This window comes from Emiliania huxleyi (assembly GCF_000372725.1).
Source record: "Emiliania huxleyi CCMP1516 unplaced genomic scaffold EMIHUscaffold_3, whole genome shotgun sequence".
NCBI lineage: Eukaryota > Haptophyta > Isochrysidales > Noelaerhabdaceae > Emiliania > Emiliania huxleyi.
The window spans coordinates 355,923-376,318 of record NW_005199770.1 but is presented as its reverse complement, the minus strand read 5'-3'; the positions used below and the strand labels follow the sequence as shown (position 1 = coordinate 376,318).

Sequence of the window (20,396 nt, the reverse complement as noted above, 5' to 3'; positions counted from 1 at the left end):
GCCGTGCCCGTGATGAGCGGCGGCGAGCGGCTGGACCGCAAGGGCCCAAAGCTGGCGATGGCGGTCAAGAACCTGCAGACGGGCGCCGTCAAGCCGGACGACGGGACGCCGATCGGGCGGATGCTCGCGCCGCGGCACGTCTTTGCGGACATGGTCGTCGCTGCGGGCGGCGGCGGCGCGGGGCGGGGCCGGCTGCAGCTGGTGGACACGATGGACCTGTTTGAGCAGAGCCGAACCGAGGTGGTGGGAGGGCAGCCCGGGCTCAAGGCGGCCGGCACCCTCCCTCCCCCCCCCTCTCTCTTCTCTCTCTCCCTCCCTCCCTCTCCCTCTCTCTCTCTCTCTCTCTCTGGCTCCGCCTGCGGTGACCCGTCCGCGACGTGTCTGCGACGCGTCCGATAGGCCTTCCTCGACCGCGGGCTCGCGCTCGTCGTGGGGCAGATCGACGAGCTGGTCCTCGCGCCCGACGCGCTCCTCGAGGCGGGCGGCACGGTCGGCTGCGAGGTGACGCTGCTGCGCGAGTACGCGGGGCGGCGCTGCTTCGACTTCCAGCAGCGCCTGCTGCGCGCCGACGGCGCCGAGGTGGCGCGCGTGCGCGTGCTCATGTGCTGCGTCGATCCGGCCAAGGGCGAGCTGACGACGGTGCCTCAGGAGAGCTGGGACGATTGGGTGCGCCGCATGGCCGAGCAGGGCACGCTGTACCGGGATCCGGGGGAGTAGGGATAGCGAATTAGTGCCAGTGCGCCGCGGGGCGCGGGTAAAATACTTTTTGGCCAAAATTCTTTTTCATCCCGTTGCCTCTTGTTTGATGTTTGACTTTGTTGGGGACCTGTATCCTGTTCCTTTTTACCCATATCTCCTCGTATAGAGCTAGAGAGGTGTCCCAAAAATCACACATTCTGATTTCTGTTCTCGTGTTCCGTTCACCAGGTGATCGTGGCACGTGGGTGGGGAGGAGCGTGCTGGGGTGCGAGCAGCACGCAGGCGGCTGCATGGCGCGGGTGGGTCGCGGGGCGCGGGTGGGTCGCGGGGCGGGGCGGGGAGGTGGACCAGAGAGGAGCGAGAAGTGTCGAAGCAAAAATCAAGCGAAGGGCGTGTCGCGGCGATGAGCTCCAATGGCGGCTCCAGTTGCTTGAGCACTTCGCTCCGCTCTTGTCAGCCTCCCCGCCCCGCGAGCCGCACGCGTTACAGCAGCACTGCAACCACTCTCGTGCCGAACTCTCGCTCATCGTCGCGCTCAACGCACGGCACAGGAACATATGCGGGCTTGCCTTCTGATCATGATCGCGCTGTACCGAACGTCGGCAGCGCCGGCCAACGAGACTACTCCCGCCAATAGGATGGTATCCTCGCTCTGTTTTTGCCCGAGTGCGATGCGGTACTGCCGCACGAACACGTTTGGGAACGAGTACTGCTACGGCGTCTCGGACCCCGGCTTCACATCCAGCAGTGATTACTGCGTGAAGTATTACGGCTACGAAGGTCAGTGCACCAACTCTCGCCCTTCTGGCTGCTTTTCGGACTGCCCGTCAAACTACCTGGCCGACGGCGTGTGCGACGCCGTGTGCAACAACGCAGCTTGCCTCTACGACGGATGGGATTGCCCTTCACCTTCACCGCCATCTCCGGCTCCGCCTGCAGGCCTCGCGCCGCCATCTCCGGCTCCGCCTGCAGGCCTCGCGGGCCCTTGCCGGAATCAGCACGGATCGTCGTTGGGCAGCCGTATCGTTGGTGGAGACGAGATTGAGCCCCGTGAGCATGAGTTCCTCGTTACATATGACAGCGGGTGTGGCGGCACTCTGATCGCGCCCGGTTGGGTACTGACCGCCGCCCACTGCTTCGTGGGCACTGACAGCAACGGCAACGAGCTCGGCCCGCCCGAGCGAGTGTATGTTGGCGCGCACGACATCACCACTGGCTATGACTACGACCCGAATATCGAGTGCATCCACGCGATTGACGTGGCCAGGACCATCGCCCACCTCGGGTACAACAGTGCAACCATGGAAAACGATATCTACTTGATCAAGCTGGCAGAGACCACCTCTTACGCCCCGATCGATGCACTGGATTCGCCGGGCGCAGAGTGGCCAGTTGGAACACTTCTCACAGCTACAGGCTGGGGCACAACCGAGTCTGGAGGATCGGATTTCGGAGCTGACGGCGTACCCCTCGATGTGCAAGTCCCCACCGTGAGCAACACTGAGTGCTCGACGGCTTACGACGGAGCAATCGTCGAGACGATGCTGTGCGCTGGCGAGGTTGGCAAAGATTCGTGCCAAGGCGACTCCGGCGGTCCTCTCTTTCGGGTTGACGTCGATGGGACCGAGACGCTAGTTGGCGTTGTCAGCTTTGGCATTGGCTGTGGTGACGCCGGCTTTCCCGGCGTCTACACACGGGTGGCCTCTTTCAGAGACTGGATCTGCGACAAAACCGACGAACAGGTTTGCCACGGCCGTTCTCCGCCCTCACCGTCGCCGCCACAGTCGGGAGAGCAAGGCTCGTTCCGAGTCGTCGCCTCTTTCACCGCGAGCGGCGAGGTGAGCAACTTTGGCGAGGCCACCAAGAGGACCATCCTCGCAAAGCTTGCCCAGCTGGCCGGCCTCAGCTTCGTTCCTCTCGATTCGACCCTCGAAGTCACCGCTGGAAGCGTCATCATCGTTGCAAAGTTCCCGGTTGCCACCGAGTCGGAAGCCAACTCGGTGCAAAGCAGTCTCGCCTCGTACTCCGAGGCAGATTTTGAAGCGCAGATGGGACCTGTCCTTGCTGCGGTGGGCTCAGCCGTCGTAAGTACCGTTGTGGTCGAGGTGAAAGGAGACCCGAAGCCAACTGAGAGCGATGGCTTCCCTGTGGTCGCCATTGCAGCGGCGGCGGCAGGGGTGGCCGTCGTGGCTGCCCTCGGGGGTGGCTACGTTTACTACAAGAAGAAGCGCCGGGCGGATGAGCCATCGATCCCCATGGGCACGCCCGTGGAGAAGGTGGTCGTCTCCTCTGCGTGAGACCAGAGACCCGCTTTCTTGCCTGATCTCAAGCGCGGCTCAAAGGGGCGACGCGAGATGCTGTGCCCATGTACTGAAAGCGCTCTCCATTGCAGTTGATTATCCATGAGCTCCGGGGCTGGAGCTTTGTTGACTAATTCTATCATGACGGTCACGGAGAGAAGATGCCAACTCCTGATATCGATGCGCTCCGGGTTTTGGAAGCCTTTGTTGACAATTCATGACGCTCGCCCACGCGGCCGGTTCCGATGAGACCAAGCATACATGAGAGGAGAGGGCTCCGCGGCCAATTGTGTTGACGCACTCGAAAGCGGACCTCCGGGCGCCCGTGGCGGTGCCGTGGCGGTGTGCGCGATTGTGACTTGTGTTCCGTGTTCGGCTTGTGCATTATAAGAGGGGTCAGGGGAGTCGTGTGAAACGTGAGCGAGGGTGGCATGCTAGGACTAATTATATGGGTAATTCTTTGGGCGGGATGGTTTAGTTTTAGAGGGAGAGGGAAAACCGCGACTCGTTCCTGGAGCTGGACGAAAGGTCCCAATCGAGCTGTGTCCTGTGGAGGAGCAACGAGACATGTTGCATGCAGGTTGCAGTCTGTGTAGAGAGCATCTGCACCATACAGACCCTCTCTGCACACACAGTGCACTCTTGGATGGGATTCTGTATTCCGCACCTGCATTGTGCATTCCGCACGACTCTTTTTTTGGCCTTTCCTTCCTATATTGGGCGAGTTTTTGCATTCTGCACCTGCATCTTGCATCCAAACCTGACCTTCCTCCATTCCCAGACTCTCACTCTACATCAGGAGCGCGACAGCAAAGGCCCGCGCCGTCGCCATCGGTGCCACCCCGCCTGCCACGCGCCCACTGCCGGGTCGTACCGCTCCACCGAGCTGAGGTCCGCATTGGGACCCAATGCGCCCACCGCGTACAGCTTGCCGTCGAGCACAGCCGCGGCGTGAGCACACCGCACCTCCGCCATCGGCGCCACCTCCTCCCACGCGTTCGTCGCCGGATCGTACCGCTCAACCAACGAGCTGATCTGGCCGCCGTTGAAGCCTCCCACAGCATACAGCTTGCCGTCGAGCACCGCCACGCCGGCAGCGCTCCTCGCCGACGCCATCGGCGCCACCGCCTCCCACGCATCCAACGCAGGGTCGTACGGCTCCACCGAGCTGAGGTGGCCACCGCCGTTGTTGCAGCCACCCACAGCGTACAGCTTGCCGTCGAGCGCCACCGCGGCGGACCTGCTCCGTTTCTCCCCCATCGGCGCCACCGCTTGCCACGCGTTGGCAGCCGGATCGTACCGCTCCACCGAGCTGTTGCCGCCGTCGCCGTTGCTGCCGCCCACAGCGTACAGCTTGCCATCGAGCACCGCCATGTCGTGACCCTCGTGTGGTGTCACCGTCGGCGCCACCGCTTCCCATGCTTTCGTCGCAAGGTCGTACCGCTCCACCAGGTTGGAGGTTGCTCCGTGACCTTCGTCGTTTACCTTGCCGCCCGCGGCGTAAAGCTTGCCATCGAACAGCGCCGTGCCTGCATTCCCCCGCGCCGTCGGCATCGGCGCCACAGCTTCCTCCTCCCACACATTCGTTGACGGGTCGTACCGCTCCAGCGAGCTGATGAGGCGTCCAGCGTTGCCGAGGCCGCCGATCACGAGCAGGCGTGGCCTCTCGCGCTTCTTCAGCGTCTGCTTCCAGCCGCGGCGCCACGCGCGGCACGTCCCCTTGGCGGCGTGCGCCTTGGTCGGCAGCTGGGCGAGGATGTGCGGGACGAGGTCCGGCGAGAGGAGGTCAGGAGGACCTCGGAGAGCACCCACTCGGGCTGCTGCACGAGCCGTGCGGCGTGAGCCTCCGCCACGCGCAGCGCGGCGTCACCCAGGAGGGGCGCCAGCTCGCCGATGAAGGCGCACAGCTGTTCTGGCGAGAGGTTTGCGCTTGCGAGGCGGGCGCTGAGGCGGTTGGCGGCCATTATACACATGTATACAGTTCCGCGGCGGCGCTTCTCATGCAAGAGACTGCCCTCTGTTTCTTGATTGCCGTTGGGGACCGCACCGCCCCACAAAGCACCCCCTCGAGCATCTCTACAAGAAAAGTACAAGTCAAAGCACGACCTTCTCCAAGCAAGTCGTCTCAACGCGCCCGGCGGCTCCGGCAAGACTTTAGCCTTGGCCACCCTCCTTGCGGAGCAGGAGGAGATCCGCTCTCGGTCGCACGTGGCAGCTAGTCGCGGGACTCGGTAGTTGTGACCCCCCTGAGTGAGGACAGGAGAGAGAGAGCTTTTGTGGTGTTGGTGTACGCAATAACGGGACAGGGTAGTCGTTCTCTCTCTAGCTCCCCTTCTAGCTCTTAGCATGAGCTGCGCCCTGTGTCCGACCCCTTTTGCGCAGCAACACCTTAAACTTTTCAGGCCCTCCAAATTCGGGTCGGAGCGTAGCTAGCGGAGTGGGCCCCGAGTTTGAAAAGGGCGACGGACGCTTGCGTCCTAGCCTCCAACAACGCCTCCCCGGCGCAGAGGGGCCCCCGGAGGGATGCTCAACCGCTCCACGCCACGCCGCTTGCGGCGGTCCTATTCCCAGCTCCGCCGAGGCGCGTTGCTTGGAGCACTTGGAGCACTTGCACTTGGAGCACTTGGAGTGCAGTCGGTAACCTCACATCCAGGGCCGGTGAGCTGAGAAGCGCATCCAGCGGGCCGGATGATCGGGATCGGGCTACGGGCTAGAGAGCCCTGACCCCTAGCTAGGGGGGGTGCGCATTCGCAGGGCAAGGGCCTTAAAGTAAACACGGGTCTCCGAGGGTTAGTTCTGCGCTTTGGGTGTCCCCTAGCGGCGGAACGCCCCCTCTACTCGGAGCTAGTAAACACCAGGCGGCGACGGCTGTGGAGAGGGAGGCGGCGGAGGAGGCGGGGGGGTTGGTGTCGGCGGCCACGGATGAGGTAGCGGCGGTAACGGCGAAGGAGGGGGTGGGGGGGGTAACGGCGGCGGGGGGGGGAGCGGGAGATGGGGTGGCGGAGGAGGCGGAGGCAGGCGAGGCGGCGGCGGGGGTTGGCACGGGGGCGGCAGAGATGGAGAGGGGGGAGGGGGGGGGAATGAGGGAGAAGGAGAGGGAGAAAGAGGAGGAGAGAGAAAGAGGGCTAGGATGGGGGGGGGAGAGAGAGGGGGCAGGGGGGGGTTTGGAATGTCCGACTCCCGGGTGGAGACACTGCCCTTTGCAGGAGTCACGTGTCCCCAACGACCGGCAGTCGGTAATGAGGTTTGGTTGGTTGAGGAAGACGGCCCCCGGTTCCTGAAGCAGGGCAGAAATAAATAAAGGTTAGGGACGTCTCGGGCAGTTATCGCCGCGTTGAATCCCTCCGTCTGCAGGAACGATCTCCCACCGGTTATAATAACCGGCGGCAATCGATAGTCAAAGTTGGGCGCCGGAAAGCGATCGAGCGCCCGCCCATGCACTCCGCTTGTTGTGCAGCACCCGCGGCGCGCGCGCGCCGCGGTGTTGACCAACGACCGCTCCACTGGAGGCTCCCACGCCACTCGCGGCAATCCGCATCGAGGCCGCCCGTCGGCGCAGCAAAGGTACTGCACACTTCTGGGCAGCGCCCAGAATGCAGGGAAGGCCTTGGCGCTTCTCGCCAGCCAGGCTGACTCGGCAACCGGCACGCGAGCCGACTGCGCGTCCCGAGCCCACGGATCGGCGCCATCGCACAGGCCCGCCAGCCGCCGCATAGCTCCAGAGAGGCCACTGGCGTTGTGCTGCACTGCCTGAAGGCGCTGCTGAGGCTCTGTTTCAGCTGAAGCTGCCCCGTGCGCCGCCGCGAGCACCGCGTAGTGGTCTCGCCCTCTGGAGAGCCCCAGCACGACCCCTCGCGGCCACTCGCGCCGTTGCAGCAGCTCCGACCCCGCCACTCCGGCTCCCGAGCGCGCGGCGAGCACGAGGAAGAGCATGCGCATGGGCCAAAATCCGTTAAAGAAAGAAAGAAAGAAAACAGACAACCCAAGGGAGGGATGGGAGGACGTTACTGCAGGGAGACAACTTGCTTCTGGGTGAGAACGGCGTTCTCTGGGTAAGCTCAGCTGTGAACTTCCCAGTTGTTTGCTCTTGCTTGCGCGTGGCCCTTGCGTGCACGCCCAAGCTCGAGCGGCATCACGCAGAGCGAGCTCTGCGCAGGTCCCGCGACCTTCTCGGGCAGGAGCCCACCTCTCCTTCCCTCCGTGCGCCCAACGATATGGGCAAATCCGCGCCGAAGCGCGCTTCCGACGCTGACCAAGACGAACGGCCCGCAGAGGCCAAAGCTGGCTCTGGGCAGGAGCCCCCCCCCTCGGGGGCTGGCGGGGGCACCGACGGGGCCCCAGCCGCGCCTCCCGCTCCCGTGGACTCGGCCGAGGAGCTGCGAGTGCTTCGCAAGCGGCTCGAGCAGCTCGAGGCCCAAGCCGCCCGGCCCGTCGCACAGCCCGACGGGGGAGACCCCCCACCGGGCGGCGGCGGCGGCGGCGGCGACGGCGGCGGAGCGGGCGGCAAGGCGGCCAAGGACCGCGAGCGGGTGCGCCCCGACCCTCCCACCCCCCCAGACTCCGACGCCGACTCGTCGGAGGACGACGTGGGCGGCGGTGGTCACCGCGGCCCCCCCCGCCTCGGCGGCGGCGTCGGTCGCGACGACGCTGTCGGCGAGCTGTTCGGCGGACACGTGCTCGCCTGCGACTACGACAGCGACAACCCCTTCGAGCGGAAGCGGGGACTGCAGCAGCGGACCTCGCACTACTCGCCAGCGGCGGCGGGCGACACCGTGCACGCAGAGCTGCACCGCAAGCTCGGGGCCGCAAACCAACGGGAGGTGTGCACCCTCCTTCCCTCCCTCTCGTACATGTACGACTTGTGCGCGCACCTCGAGCGGCTCGAAGACGCGATCGGCGACGAGCGAGATGATCCCGGAGATTCCCGCAGGGCGCTGCGGCTCGTGCACGAGCAGGTGCGAGCGGCGCGCCTGCAGGCGGGGTCCATACTCGCCTTCGGCCAGGAGCGCCTCGACGAGCTCGAGTCCGTCGGGAAGGGCCCCCTCGAGGCGGCCGAGTTCGACCCACTCTACGGCAATGAGCGGTCGCAGAGCGGCGCCCGCTCCCTGCTCGGACAGCGGCTCCACTTCTGACGAGCCCTGGCCCGGCAGGCCCGCCCAGCACCCTTTCCCCTTTATTGGCGGCCAAGGCAGAGAGCGGATGGCCCGGAGCGAGCAGCAGGCCGCCCCGAGCAGCAGCGCCGAGCAGCACACATCATCGCCAAGCCGGGAGCCGCAGGAGTCTGGCGATGCCAGCGAGGACACCCGGCCGGTGCCGAAATCGATCCACGAGTACGGCCCGTCCCAAGTCTTCTCTCCGGTCGGGCCCGTCTCGCAGAACGCGGAGAAGATCCAGCAGGCGGTGCGGATGCTGCAGACGCGGTACATCTCCCTCTGGCAGCTCGGCCTGATGTCCGCCGCGATGCAACTCTTCCTCTTTATGATGGCGCCCGAGCAGGCCATCGACGGCGCGCACACCGTGGTGAGCCGCATCGCAAACAACGTGCAGTACTGGGCGCCGTGCCTGCTCGCGACGTTCGCCATCATGACGCTCAAGCGCAACCGGACGGTCACCATGATCGACCAGCTCTTCCAGCAGATCGCCGTCCGCGAACAGACCGAGCGGCTGCAGTTCGACCGCCAGATCCGGAGCGCGACGGAAAAGGAGAGGCGGCGCTACCAGCGAGAGATCGACGTGCTCAACGCGAACCTCAACGCGAAGCAGATGCAGCTTGTCGCCGAGCGAGCCCAGGCCGGCGTCTACCGCGACCTCTTCGAGCAGAGCCGGCAGGCGGCGCTGGGCGGCTCGCACGGAGGCGTCCCGCCCGCCGCGCCGCCGCACCCGCAGTTTGCGAGTCCGCTGACAGGCCCTCCCAGGCCGGCGCCGGCGGCCCCCGCGGGCGCGTCTGAGCCGCGCTCGGTGCTCGCGAGGGCCCAGTCGCAGCTCGAGACCTACTTTGGCTCGCCAGACGAGGCCGCGTCTCTCTTCTGCAAGCTCCGCCCCGCATCGGCGACGGCGAGCCCAACGGCGAAGGCGGCCGAGCCGCCGGCCGGCAGCGCTGCCAGCAAGCCGGCGGGCGAGTTTGCCTTGCCGCCCGCACCGCCGACGGCGTCTGCGGCGGCCGCTCCGGCGGCGGCGCCGAGCTCAGCCCCTGCCGCGGGCGGCGAGGCTGCGTCGCTCGGGAGGGTGCTGGGCGCCGTCGCGGCGCTCGAGGCGGAGACGCGGGCGGCGGCGGCGGCGCGGCGCGAGGAGCGGGAGGAGGGCGAGCGGTTGCGCGCCGCGTGGCTGGCGCGCGAGGCTTCGCTGGCGGAGGAGCACCGGCGGAGGGCGGCGGAGGCGACGGCGCGGGCGGACAAGGCGGAGGCGGCACTGAGGGCGCTCGCGGCGCTGCTTGCGGAGGGGGGGGGCGACCGGGCGGAGCGGGTGGGCGAGGGGGCGGTGGACAAGGGGGCGGTGGAGCGGGAGCAGTCGGCGGCACCGGCAGGAGAGGCGGCAATGGCGGATGCGGCGGTCAAGGCGGCGCAGCAGCGGCCGCCGGCGCGCCCGCCCTCCTGCGAGCGGCTGCTCGAGCGGCGGGCGAGCGGGCGGACGGTGGCGTTCGGCGACGAGGAGGCGCGGGCGGTGGTGCTGGAGGTGCTCGCCGAGAAGACTGGCTTCCTCTCGGACGCCATCGAGCTCGAGATGGAGCTCGAGGCGGACTTGCTGCTCGCGTCGCACGGCGAGTTCGCGCGGCACGAGCTGGTTGCCGAGCTGCAGCGGCGGCTCGCCCTCGAGGTGCAGGACACGCGCCGCCTCACCGGGGCGAAGAGGGTCCGCGAGCTGGTCGACGCGATGACCGCCGAGCTGGCGTGGCGCAGCTTGCCGCCCAGCCCGCACGGCAGCCTCAAGAATGTGCGCGACGCGCTCCCGGGCCAAGCGCGGGACACCAGCCCGCTCGTGGGTTGAAATGCCCACAGACGTCGTACGGCGTACGCGAGTGCAGCCGTAAGGGGGTTAGGGCCTTGTATAGGTTTCCCGCGTAATCTCTATTTTCGTAATTGGTTCCAGAACACCCAGAAGAAAAAGGAGAGGGCGGGGAGATAAAACAGGAAGCTTTTTCAAGTGTTTTTCCATTAAACTACACCGGGGAGCCAGCATCCACCGGTGGCGGGATTCGAACCCGCATCTCTCCGTTCGAAGAAGACGGGGGATGTTTTGCTGTTAACTTCCTGTCTGAGAGGTGGCCGCTCAGCTAGATAAAGCCTTTCTAACTGGTCTGCCCCAGTGGCTTGTGGCGGACAATCTGCTCGAGTTCTGCTCTTTTGTCCTCCCCGTTAGGTACCCGGCCAGGACACGTCCAAGGCAACGATCCAGGCAACGAACCTAAAACACCCTGACCCTCCATCGCCACGATGGCTGAGGAGCGCAACACGCTCACCTGGCCCTCCATCGAGCAGCTTCCCAGGGCGGTGTGCTCCAAGATCGCCCGCTTCTTCCAAGTCGCCGAGCTTGCCGCGACTGTCATCCAGCGGCGCCGCCGAGGGCGACCTTCGCCGCTCGACGGCAAGGTTACGCTTAAGGGCGGGTATCGGCAATCCCTCCACCGTCTTTGCACGCTGTGCCCTGTGGCTGCTTCCGAGAAGCTCGACGGTACCAACGTCGGCAAGCTGCGATGCGGCACACTGCTCGGCCGTCGCCTCACGATTGAGCAGACAGCCACCAGCTACCAGAGGTGCGACCTCACCAGCCTGCGTGAGGTGGACGTCGACGCCGCCATCGGCGAGCTCGTTTCGCTCGCCACCGGCGAGACTGGCACTGAGCCCGTGCGTGCCGCGATCTACGGCGAGCTCATGTGCAACGTCGGGCTCTTCAACTACAAGGCAAACGGCCTGGCGAAGTCCTGGCAGGCGTTTGGCGCGGTGCTCGAGTTTGCGAGCGAGGAGGTCGCGGCTGCCTACGCGACAGCCGCGTCTGCGTCGGGACTCGCGTGCACTCTCAGTGGCGACCGCGCTGTTCGAATTGGCAACAACGAGGCCTTTGGCGAGGTGCTCAGGCGCCACCGAGTGCCTGTCATTGCGACAGTGGCCTTTGGTTCGCTCTGTGAAGCGATTTCGAGCCAGCGCGCATGGATGACTGGCGAGCACGGCGAGGGGCTCGTGCTCAGCATCCAGAAGGCCGGCAGGAGCTCCGCGTACAAGTGGAAGATCTCACGCGAGCCGCAGCCGGCCGCAGTCTCCGAGCTGACCGAGCTTCTCGAGGCGTTCGCCAACGGCGCCGGCGGCAAGGCGGTCCTCATCGATCAGTCGATCCACGAGATGATTGGCAACCTCCACGCCGTCTCGACGCACGTCGACAGCGCGCGTGCGCCCGCGGCCACGAAGCAAAAGAAGGAGGCGAGGCAAGCGGCCGTCGACACAGAGGCTGTCGCGCAGGCGATCGCGTCCGCCCTGACCAAGTTCGACGCCCTGGAGGTGACCTTCGAGGCCGAGGGCAAGCAGGCGCTGAACAAGCTCGCCGAGCGGCTATGCGCCGAAGTCCTCTCCGACCCCGATCTCGCCACCGGCGATGCCGTTGCCGACGAGGCCGCGGCGCGCGAGCAGGTGAAGGTCAGCGTGAAGCGCCACGTCGGGCAGGCCTTTGGCGCGTGGCAAAAGAGCCGGCACACCCCGGGGTGACGACAGTGATAGGTCTTGAACGTGGTCACACAGTCAGTCTGGGGCGAGGGTGGGCGAGACGATCGGAGGGGTCCCGTACCATGCGGAATCGACCCTATCAAGTGCTCAAGTGCTCAAGTCTGGGGCATTGTCCATTGATAATCATTGAGAGAAAGAACGTAACGATAATTACCATAAAACGACGGCGCGTCGCAAGCGCGGCCCCGAGAAAGGGCTACGGGCGAGTTGGTGAGGGTTTGACACGAGTGTGAACTCCGGAGCCGCTCAAATGTTCTCTTCGTATAAATAAATAAACAAAGTGCAGCAGAAAATCCAAAATCCAAATCGCAAACATAGAAACCCAAACGCACACAGCCACGTGGCATAGGAGAGCAGGAAGGAGGTGAAAGGAGGTTAGCCAAGTTCCAAGGACGCACGAGCGAGAAATAAATGGACATCCCAAGCTAGGGCTGGGTCGAGGACAGACACGTCCCCACCTTTGCAGGATTTTGCAAAAGCGACGGGGCAGGGCGCATCGCCGCGCGGATAGGGCTGGCTGCCTGGCTCTTCGGCCCGGGGGGGGGCGGGTAGACTCTCTTGGGACGCTTCTTGCGCGCACGTTTCCCGCGGCCGTGCGCAATGCCCGCCTCGGGCTCCAGCAGCTCCTCCTCCCGCCACGGCCACATCAAGGTCCTCCGCGTCGACCAATCAGGCGCGCTCCTCTCGCATCGCGGCGCCGGCCGCCCCTTCTTTCCGCGCCGCGAGTGGAAAAAGTTGCCGTGCTGGGTGCTGCAGACGGCCGAGCGCGGCTCCGTGCGCCTTTGTGGCGACGGCCACCGCCTCCGCTGGCAACCCGTCACGAATCGCCTCTTTGCGGGCGCGGTGATCGACGGCCAGCCCGAGTGCAACGAATGCGAGGCGCCGCTTCCGCGCCGCTCGCAGGCGCTGTTTTGCCGCCGCTGCTTCGACGAGGAGGACTCGCTCTACCTCGTGTGCGGAGCCTGCAACGGGCGCCCGCGCCTCCCGGCGCTCTGGCACGACGCGCTCTTCCATGGCCCGCGGCTGCCAGCGGCGCTGCTGCCGCCGTCGTTCGAGCTGCCCGGCCCGGGGACGGTGATAGTGGTGCCGGGAGGCAACTACGAGTTCCTCGCTTCGCACGAGGCGTGGCCGGTGGTGCGCTGGCTCGAGGGGATGGGCATCGCCGCGCTGGTGCTGCGGTACCGCACGCTGCCTGCGTTTGGCCTCGAGGAGGCGCTTGACGACCTTGAGGCGGCGGCAGAGGTGGCGAGGAGGCGGCGGCCGGGGCCGGTGGCTGCGGTCGGCTTCTCCGCCGGAGGCCACTTGGTGGCGGCGCTGGCCGCGCGCGCCGCTGCGAGGGGCCTCGCGCAGCCGCTCGACGCAGCCGTGCTCGCCTACCCCTCCATCAACCCGCGGCCGTGGGCGGACCCGTACGAGTCCGGGTTCACGCGCGCCGCAAACGGGGACATCGTCGAGGACGAGGATGCGCTCTGCATGCACAAGCGCGCCGCGTCGCTGCAGGGCTGGACCGACAACCTGCTCGGCGCAGGCGACGCGCCGTTTGGCGCCCCGCCAACCTTCCTCGTCGCATCCACCACCGACACGATCGCGCCGTCCGCCGAGCACACCGACCCGTACCGCCGGCTGCTCGCCCGCGAGAAGGTGCCCCACGTCTACGTGCACCGCGACCTGTCGGAGCACGGCTTCGGGCTGAGCGGCGGGTGGACGGACAGGTGCGCCACTTGGCTCGCGCGGCGCGGCTTTGGCGAGCAGCAGCCGGCGAGGAAGCGCCGGCGCGAGCCGCCGGCGGGGTGAGGTCGCGTGGGAAGAGGCCGCGGCGGGACATGCTGCTCCGGGGTGTTTGATTGCGCCCTAGCGCTCGCCCTGCAGCTGCATTTTTTAAATACGCCGTCGACTTATGGACAGGGGACGACTAAACGGCTCGGTGACAACGCTCACACAACGCGGGCTGCTCCGTGCTCGCAGCTCGGCGCACGGCGGCTCTCAGAGGAGACACACCAGACAGGAGTTCAGGACAGAGAGGACAGAGAGCGCAAGCTGCTGTAAAATATGTGCGTATGTTTACCGACGTACGGCTTTAAAAAGTAATATGAATCACGACCAATCGATTTTTTAGTTTCACTGCGCTGCGCTCACAATCACACAGGCGCTTGCTCGTGCCCCCCATCCCCGGCAAGCGCGCCCGCCGCCCGCGGGAGCGCGCCGCCCTGCGCCCCCGCGCTGCCCGCGGTGGAGGCATGCACGGTCCCCAGTGTAGGCCGCTCCTCCATAAGCGCCTCCGCCCGCCGCCGGCACGGGCGGCAGCGCGCGCGGCCGCGGCTGCGCAGCAGCGCCACCGGCGGCGTGGCCTCGGTGGCGGCGGCCCACCTACAGCAATCCTGGCACGCTCCGCCTCTGTCACGGCCTGGGGCGGTGGCCGACCGCTTCGCGACGAGGGAGCCGTGTACGACGGTCTGCGATCTCAATCTCAGCGGCATCTCGGCGGCATCTCGGCTGCCTGGCGACGAGGAAGGCGTCTGCGAAGATCTGCAGCAAGTGCGAGACGATGCAGGGCAGCGCAATTAGACCGGGCTCGCCCAAGGAGGGCGGGAAAAAGGAGAGGACCGTCATCGCCATCGGCAGCGTCTTTTGCGAGCCCATGATCACGATCGCCTGTTCAGGATCGCGATGCGACGCCTTCTTGACAGGGAGAGTGGCGATCTCGGATAGTCTCGGGGCGATCTCGCGCCTTCTTGATGGCGAGCGGCGTGCCGAGCAGGCAGTGCGCGGCGCCGAAGTTGAAGGCGAGGTAGACCGCGTGCACGCCGGCGCCGCACGCGAAGAGCGCGGCGCACTCCGAGCCGGAGAGCGAGCGCAGCGCCGCCTGTCTTCCCACGCCCTCGCGTCTTCACGCGCGTGCCTCTCGCCGCGGGCGGGGGAGCGGGCGCAGCGCCGCCTCGCTCTGCGACAGCTTCATCCACGGGATCAGGCAGAGCAGCAGCGACGAGCCGTTGGACACGAGCTGCTTCCTCTGCTTGAGCCGCTCGCGCAGGCGCGGCGACCAGTCTCGCGCAGCCTTGCCGAGGAGCAGCGGCAGCAGGATCATCATCATCAGCTTGGCGAGCAGCGGCGAGGCGTCGATCCGCACGTCCGAGACCTGCAGCAGCAGCGAGAGCGAGAAGGGCACCGTGAAGACGCCGAGCAGGTTCGACGCGAGCGTCAGCAGCAGCGCCATCGCGACGTTGCCGCGGCCGGTGCCGACGAGGGCGACGCCCGAGTTGATGGTGGTCGGCATGGAGCAGAAGAGAAGGAAGCCGACCTGGAACTCGGCCGGCAGGAAGCGCAGCCGGGTGGGGAGCAGCGCGAGCAGCGGCGTGATGAGGAGGATGGAGACCACGCCAAAGAGCGCGTCCGGCCACGAGGTGAGCGCGCGCTTCACCTCGTCCGTCTTGAGCGTCAGGCCGGAGATGAAGAAGATGACGACGACGCAGACGGTCTGCACGACGCCGACGCAGCCGAGCAGGCCGCTGCACGCCTTCCACGAGGCGACCGCCTAGCCCGCGGCGGGGACCGTCACGCCGGCCACGATCGCGAGGAGCAGGCCGAGGACTAGAAAGTGCTTGAGGCAGAGCCGTTTGGCGCGGGCGCAGGCGCCGTCGGCCGCGGCGGGCGAGGGCGTCGGCGGCGCCGGCGGCGCCGGCGGCGCCGGCGGCGCCGGCGAGCCTGCTGCCGCAGGCCCCTCCTTTGGGCGGCAAGCGAGCTCCAATGTGGCAGTGGGCCAGTGGCTTGTCCAGTGGCTTGTGGTCGTTCGCGCGAACCGGCTCCAGGGTTCGGGCTCTTGCGCGTCAGGGAGTCTTGAAGCAGGATCCTCGAACGGCATCGCGGAGCTACTTTAGTGGCGTCTTGGTCTTTGCCACACCTCCCGACAGAGTAGGCACCTTCTTTTTGAGGATTCTTTCATACGCCGAGGTCGGGACCCATCGCCAGAAACCTCAAGGCCCCCGAAAAAAGAAAAAATTGCCCGTTTTGAATCGCCTGTGCCGCTCGGTCTGCTTCTGCTCTGCACCTTCTGCACTGCTGCCCAGCCCGCCTGCTGGGGCGCTAAACCGCTCGCTCGCGTCCAGACGGAGAAAATGTCCTACCAGCCCCTCGCTCTCGCCAGCCCCGGGTCGGGGTACGTCCCGTTCGGCGCCTCCTCTCCGCTCGCCGCCTCGCCGCTCGGCGCCTCGCCCGCGAAGAAGGCTGGCTCGGCCCGCCGCCCGCTCCGCCCTCACAACCCGCCGGCGAGCCTGCGGTGGCGCTCAAAGAAGCCGGCGCCGCGCGTGGCCCGGCCGGCAGACGACCAGCGCGAGGCGAGCAACCAGCGCCTGCTCCGCGAGCTGAGGGACGACGCGGCGGAGCAGTACGAGCCGTCGCGGCACGAGCGGCTCCTCCGCTCGATCTGGGAGCGGCAGCGGTTTGGTGGCGAGTTCCGGTCCGTCTCGCCGTGCTGGGTGACGCTCGGCTTCCAGTGCGAGGACCCCGCGCGCGACCTCCGCGGCTGCGGCGCGCTCGGGCTCAGGCAGCTCCTCTTCTTTGTCGAGCGAGGGGGGAGCGCCGAGGTGCTGGCGGCGGCCAAGTTTTCGCACGCGCCCTTCCCGCTGGCGGCCGCCTCGCTGTCGGTGACTCTGGCGCTCTGCTCGCACCTGCAGCTGCTGCCGGACGGCGCCTCGTCCCAGCCGCTGTGCGCGGCGCCGACGCTGCGCTGCTTCCTGCGCCTCGCCGCCGAGCTGAGGCCGGAGGCGCCGCTGCTCGACCTGCTGCACGCGGAGCTGCTCCGCTCCCTCGGCGAGCTGTGGGCCGAGATGCAGACGGCCGGCCTCACGCTCATGCACTTCCCCGAGGCGCTGCGCCACACGCACGCGCACATGGCCGAGTCGCTGGCCGGCGCCGCAGTGCCGTGGCAGCTGAGCGACGTGCTGCAGCGGCTGCGCGGTCTTGGCCGCGACGCCGCCGACGCCGTGGAGCACGGCGCGATGGCCGACTTGTGCAGCGGCGGAGTGCTCAGCTGGATCGGGCTCTGAGGGGCCGTGAGATGAGATTGCTTCAAGATCGGCGCCCGCTGACGACCGCGCCCTCGAAGCTCGATTCGTGGCCAGGGGCTGCGCGCTTCGGCCGATACTTGCAGACCTCCAACAGCCACGCATGGCCAGCCCGTGTGCATGTCGCGCGCTCTTAGACCTCTGTGGAGAGCGTGTGGGGACCGCGCAGTCAATGACCGCGCAGTGAGAAGAGAGAATGGAATTGAATAGCGGAGTGAACCGTGCGGTGGCAACGGCGTTTTCCGTTGGTGCGTTTGGTGCGTTGCTCTTACTTGCTTTTGCACGTCTTAGCACGTTGCGACCGCCCGGTCTCTTAAAAACTCTGAGTGGCCTCCCCCAGGCCCAGCTCATCCGCTCCCTCTTGGACCGCACCCTCGGCCTGCTCCTGGAGCTGGTGAGAGTGCTGCTGGTCAGCCTGCTCCTCGCCGCCGCCCCCCTCCGCCTGCGCCTCCCCAGCCACGCCGCCACGGCTGCCACCGCCAAAGCCAGCGCCGCCACCCGCGCTCCCATCAGCCACACGCAGCTGTGTCAGAGCCGCCGCGAGGCGCAACTCGCTGCGGCGGGAGAGGCGCCTAGAGAACACGAGGGCGGCTCCGCAGTCGGCGGGGCGCCCGAGCGTCTCCGAGTTCTAGCCGCAGCAGAGGGCTACGGGGAACGGATCTCACGACCTCGGAGGCGCGCCTCTCCGCCGCACCAGCAAAGAGGCGAGCGGCCTGCTCCGCCGCCTCGCTGCTGCGCCGCACCGCTCGCCGCGCTCGCAGCAGCGCCTCCATCTCCGCCCGCGCCTTGGGGCAGTGTGGCCGCAGGTTGTGCTGCGCTGCGTCTTTGGAGAGCTCATCACTCCTCCCTCTCGACGCGCACCTCGTCGTGCCGCTCGTACAGCAGCGAGCTCAACGAGCCGCGGAAGAGCATGCCGCTGAACCTGTGCACAGATGCTGGCGTGAGGAGACCGGAGGCAAGTGGTGCGCTGGGGGCGCGGCCCGCTCGACCGGTCTCCGAGCGCGCTCAGCAGCGAGCGGGGGGGGAGGCTGAAGCGGCACGTGTCGCCGGGCTCGCCCCCGGGCCGAAAAGCGTTCACCCTGTGGACACGCCGTGGACGTGTCCCGTGGACATGTCGTGGGCTCTGTGGATCGACTGTGGAGGTGTCTCCGGCGCCTCCCGTCGGCGATCCGGTCAAACGACTCGCTAAACGTCATCAAGTACTCCCACCGCTCGTCGCCTAGCCGAGACATGCCGCGCGATGCGCCGAGATGCGCCGAGATCGGAAGCCCATCGCTCCTCACACCGCCGCGCGCCTACTCACGCACGCCACGTCGTGAGGAGACGCCGTCCACGCCCCCCGCCGGGCACTCCAGCCCCTTCTCTGCCGTGGAACGAAGTCGGCGACCAGTCGACGGACCCGCGGAAAGTGCGCGTCGCCTAGCCGGGACCGCCGAAGATCCGCCGAAGATCCGCCGAGATTCGCCGGGCTTGTGGGCCCCGCGGCAAGCGCGTGTCACCGCGTCGTAGGTCGGCTCGAGGAAAGGAACGCGCGGCGGCGGCGCGCTGCCGTCGTCGAGGCGCCACGAGGGGTCCGCAGCGGCGTACGAGATGTGGCTGCCCTCGGCGCCGTCGCCGCTGGGTCCAAAGTGGTACGACGCGAGCCCGACGCGGCTGCCCTGCAGGAAGGAGAGGCCGCGAGGGGACGAGGCGGCGGGCAGGGCGCGCCTGTTCATAGCTGGAGGTGTGGAGGGAAGGGTAAGGCCTCGGGGGGCGAGGCCGGGTCGGCGCCAGTAGACGAGGTTGTCTGGAAAGGTGCGGTGGGCGCGCAGGCCGCCGTCCTCGCCGTAGCACCACGAGCCGCCTGTGAGGAAGGGTCCGAGAGGGGTCCGAGGCAGCCTCCCGCCGCCGCCGCCGCCGCGCCACCCCCGAGCCCCGCCTCCTTCGATGACGTTCATCGACTCGGAGAAGACCAGCCGGTACTCCCACCTCGCGTCGCCGCCTAACCCGCGCGGCACTCTCAGCAAGCACGAAGGAGGAGAAGAACAGCCGTCTCGCCTTGTCACCGTTGATGGTGCCGCCGCTCCAATCGACGCTGCCCGTAAACGTGCGCGAGGCGGCGTCGTAACTTGGCCCGAGGAAGGGCTTCCTCGGCGGCGGGCGCGAGCCGTCGTCGAGCGTCCACGCGGCAGGAGCACTCTCGTACGAGATGAAGCAGTCGTCCGGCGCCTCAAAACAATACAGTCAATCGTCAATCAACTCGGTGGCTGCGCCTCAGCAAGAGCGTGGCCTCACAAGCGTCTTGGAACGGCCTCGAGAGCAGATTGGGGAAGAGTCTCTGGGTGCCGGGAGGCTCTCGGCAGCGTCTCACAGGCGGCACCTCAAAGTGATACGAGGCGACGCCAGGTCTTCCGCCCTGGAGGAAGGTGGTGCCAAAGATGGTGGAGACGGCGGGCGGGCGGAGCGCAGATTCTGTGGCGATCGACACTGTCGAGAAGAGCGAGATAGCGCCGCGGCACAGCGGGCATCTGCCGGCTGCTGTCTCTGCCGGGAAGGACTGCTTGAGGCATTCGCTGCAAAAGATGTGCCCGCATCGCGTGCGGCATGGGTCGACGAGGGCGCCCATGCATATTGGGCACTCCTCCGCCGGGAAATCCTCCTCCGCCATCGACTTGGCCTTCTTCACGCAGACTCAGTGAGAGACGGCGGCAGTCACGTAAGACAGCCCAGTGTACAGCCCAGTGTACAGCCCAGTGACCAACAGCCCTGAAAATCACTGTGTACAGCCCAGTGTACAGCGGAGGCGCAGGCGGGCGGCGGGGCGCGGCGGAAGGAAAATGCTGTGAGCTGAAAGAAATTCATTTCGCGTTTCCCACCTTCTTTACACGCCGCTGTCAGTGTGCCCGTGATAGTGAGAGACTGCCAGTGAGAAGCCGGAGGAAGGTCGCTAGTCGAGAGAGATCGCCAGGGAATAGGGAGTCCACCGTGCTGCGAGCCTGTCGCTGTCCCTTGTCGGGAGCAGGCAGGAGAACTAGGACAGCGCAACCAGGTAGGAGGCCCGCGTCTGCCCCCGGTGCCGCCGGGTGCAACCTGTCCTATACGAGAGGGGAATTCCTGGGACCCTGTCGTGTGGGTGAACCCTGCCCAGCCCCCCTCCGTGTCGCGATGCGCTCCCCGCTCCCGTTCCCCTTCGACGTTCCCCTGTGTCCCTGATCGTCCTTCCAAGATCCTGCTCGTGCAGGTGGGGACCCTGTCCTTCTCCCACCCCTAAATAAATAAATAAAACGGACACCTCTACTAGGAGATGGGTAAAAAGGAACAGGTCCCCGCCCTGCGGTCTTTGTGCAGGGTTCTTTGTGGGTGTGGTCGGCGACTAGCCGGGGTCGTCCTCCCGATGGGGGACTAGCACTAGCCGTCTTCCACATGGTCCCTCGGGTCCCTGCTGCTCCTAATCTCGTCGTACATCCTCCTGCTGATCTCCGCAACATCCTGCTCCCTCCCTCGTCTCGCCCTGCGCGTCTGCTCCGCCTCACCGTCGTCTGCTCTGCGTCGTCTGGTGACGGGTCCTCCATAGTCGGTTGAGGTCGCCGCCCTCCTCGTGCCTCTTCCCAACGTTCCCTCGGCGGCCGATGCCGTCCGCTCCGGCT

General features: G+C 66.8%; 8 protein-coding genes across 8 annotated transcripts; 5 read left to right on the top strand and 3 right to left on the bottom strand.

The window, feature by feature from the left end:
- Positions 1-1,256: 1,256 nt before the first annotated feature.
- Positions 1,257-2,996, top strand: EMIHUDRAFT_195080 (hypothetical protein; the record flags this gene model as incomplete). Its single annotated transcript, XM_005775118.1, has 1 exon — positions 1,257-2,996. One exon carries the CDS (start codon positions 1,257-1,259, stop codon positions 2,994-2,996), a length of 1,740 nt encoding a protein of 579 aa, XP_005775175.1.
- A 3,326-nt stretch (positions 2,997-6,322) lies between these two features.
- EMIHUDRAFT_195079 (hypothetical protein) lies at positions 6,323-6,938 on the bottom strand (the record flags this gene model as incomplete). Its single annotated transcript, XM_005775117.1, has 2 exons — positions 6,323-6,341; positions 6,496-6,938. 2 exons carry the CDS (start codon positions 6,936-6,938, stop codon positions 6,323-6,325), a joined length of 462 nt encoding a protein of 153 aa, XP_005775174.1.
- Positions 6,939-7,213: 275 nt separating this feature from the next.
- EMIHUDRAFT_461135 (hypothetical protein) lies at positions 7,214-9,983 on the top strand (the record flags this gene model as incomplete). Its single annotated transcript, XM_005775116.1, has 2 exons — positions 7,214-8,082; positions 8,150-9,983. The coding sequence occupies 2 exons, from the start codon at positions 7,214-7,216 to the stop codon at positions 9,981-9,983; spliced, it is 2,703 nt and encodes a 900-aa protein (XP_005775173.1).
- Positions 9,984-10,409: 426 nt separating this feature from the next.
- EMIHUDRAFT_432014 (hypothetical protein) lies at positions 10,410-11,799 on the top strand. The gene has a single exon (XM_005775115.1). The coding sequence runs from the start codon at positions 10,430-10,432 to the stop codon at positions 11,690-11,692; it is 1,263 nt and encodes a 420-aa protein (XP_005775172.1). The 5' UTR covers positions 10,410-10,429; the 3' UTR covers positions 11,693-11,799.
- A 511-nt stretch (positions 11,800-12,310) lies between these two features.
- On the top strand, positions 12,311-13,504 carry EMIHUDRAFT_95383 (hypothetical protein; the record flags this gene model as incomplete). The annotated part of the gene is made up of 1 exon (XM_005775114.1): positions 12,311-13,504. The coding sequence occupies one exon, from the start codon at positions 12,311-12,313 to the stop codon at positions 13,502-13,504; it is 1,194 nt and encodes a 397-aa protein (XP_005775171.1).
- Positions 13,505-14,107: 603 nt separating this feature from the next.
- On the bottom strand, positions 14,108-15,670 carry EMIHUDRAFT_195074 (hypothetical protein; the record flags this gene model as incomplete). Its single annotated transcript, XM_005775113.1, has 4 exons — positions 14,108-14,362; positions 14,505-14,595; positions 14,671-15,242; positions 15,653-15,670. The coding sequence occupies 4 exons, from the start codon at positions 15,668-15,670 to the stop codon at positions 14,108-14,110; spliced, it is 936 nt and encodes a 311-aa protein (XP_005775170.1).
- A 152-nt stretch (positions 15,671-15,822) lies between these two features.
- Positions 15,823-16,752, top strand: EMIHUDRAFT_95381 (hypothetical protein; the record flags this gene model as incomplete). The annotated part of the gene is made up of 1 exon (XM_005775112.1): positions 15,823-16,752. One exon carries the CDS (start codon positions 15,823-15,825, stop codon positions 16,750-16,752), a length of 930 nt encoding a protein of 309 aa, XP_005775169.1.
- A 282-nt stretch (positions 16,753-17,034) lies between these two features.
- EMIHUDRAFT_447643 (hypothetical protein) lies at positions 17,035-19,475 on the bottom strand. The gene is made up of 11 exons (XM_005775111.1): positions 19,130-19,475; positions 18,816-18,978; positions 18,689-18,751; positions 18,549-18,613; positions 18,270-18,428; positions 18,105-18,189; positions 17,926-17,989; positions 17,760-17,849; positions 17,632-17,692; positions 17,452-17,555; positions 17,035-17,342 (listed from the first exon to the last, which is right to left on the bottom strand). Exons 1-11 carry the CDS (start codon positions 19,415-19,417, stop codon positions 17,084-17,086), a joined length of 1,401 nt encoding a protein of 466 aa, XP_005775168.1. The 5' UTR covers positions 19,418-19,475; the 3' UTR covers positions 17,035-17,083.
- Positions 19,476-20,396: the final 921 nt, after the last annotated feature.

Coding starts and splice junctions, on each gene's coding strand:
- EMIHUDRAFT_432014 (XM_005775115.1), top strand. CDS start 10,430: ATGGCTGAGGAGCGCAACACGCTCACCTGGCCCTCCATCGAGCAGCTT.
- EMIHUDRAFT_447643 (XM_005775111.1), bottom strand. CDS start 19,417: ATGGCGGAGGAGGATTTCCCGGCGGAGGAGTGCCCAATATGCATGGGC. Junction 18,979..19,129: donor TCGCCTCGTATCACTTTGAG/GTGCCGCCTGTG, acceptor TATTGTTTTGAG/GCGCCGGACGACTGCTTCAT. Junction 17,556..17,631: donor TGTACGAGCGGCACGACGAG/GTGCGCGTCGAG, acceptor CACTGCCCCAAG/GCGCGGGCGGAGATGGAGGC.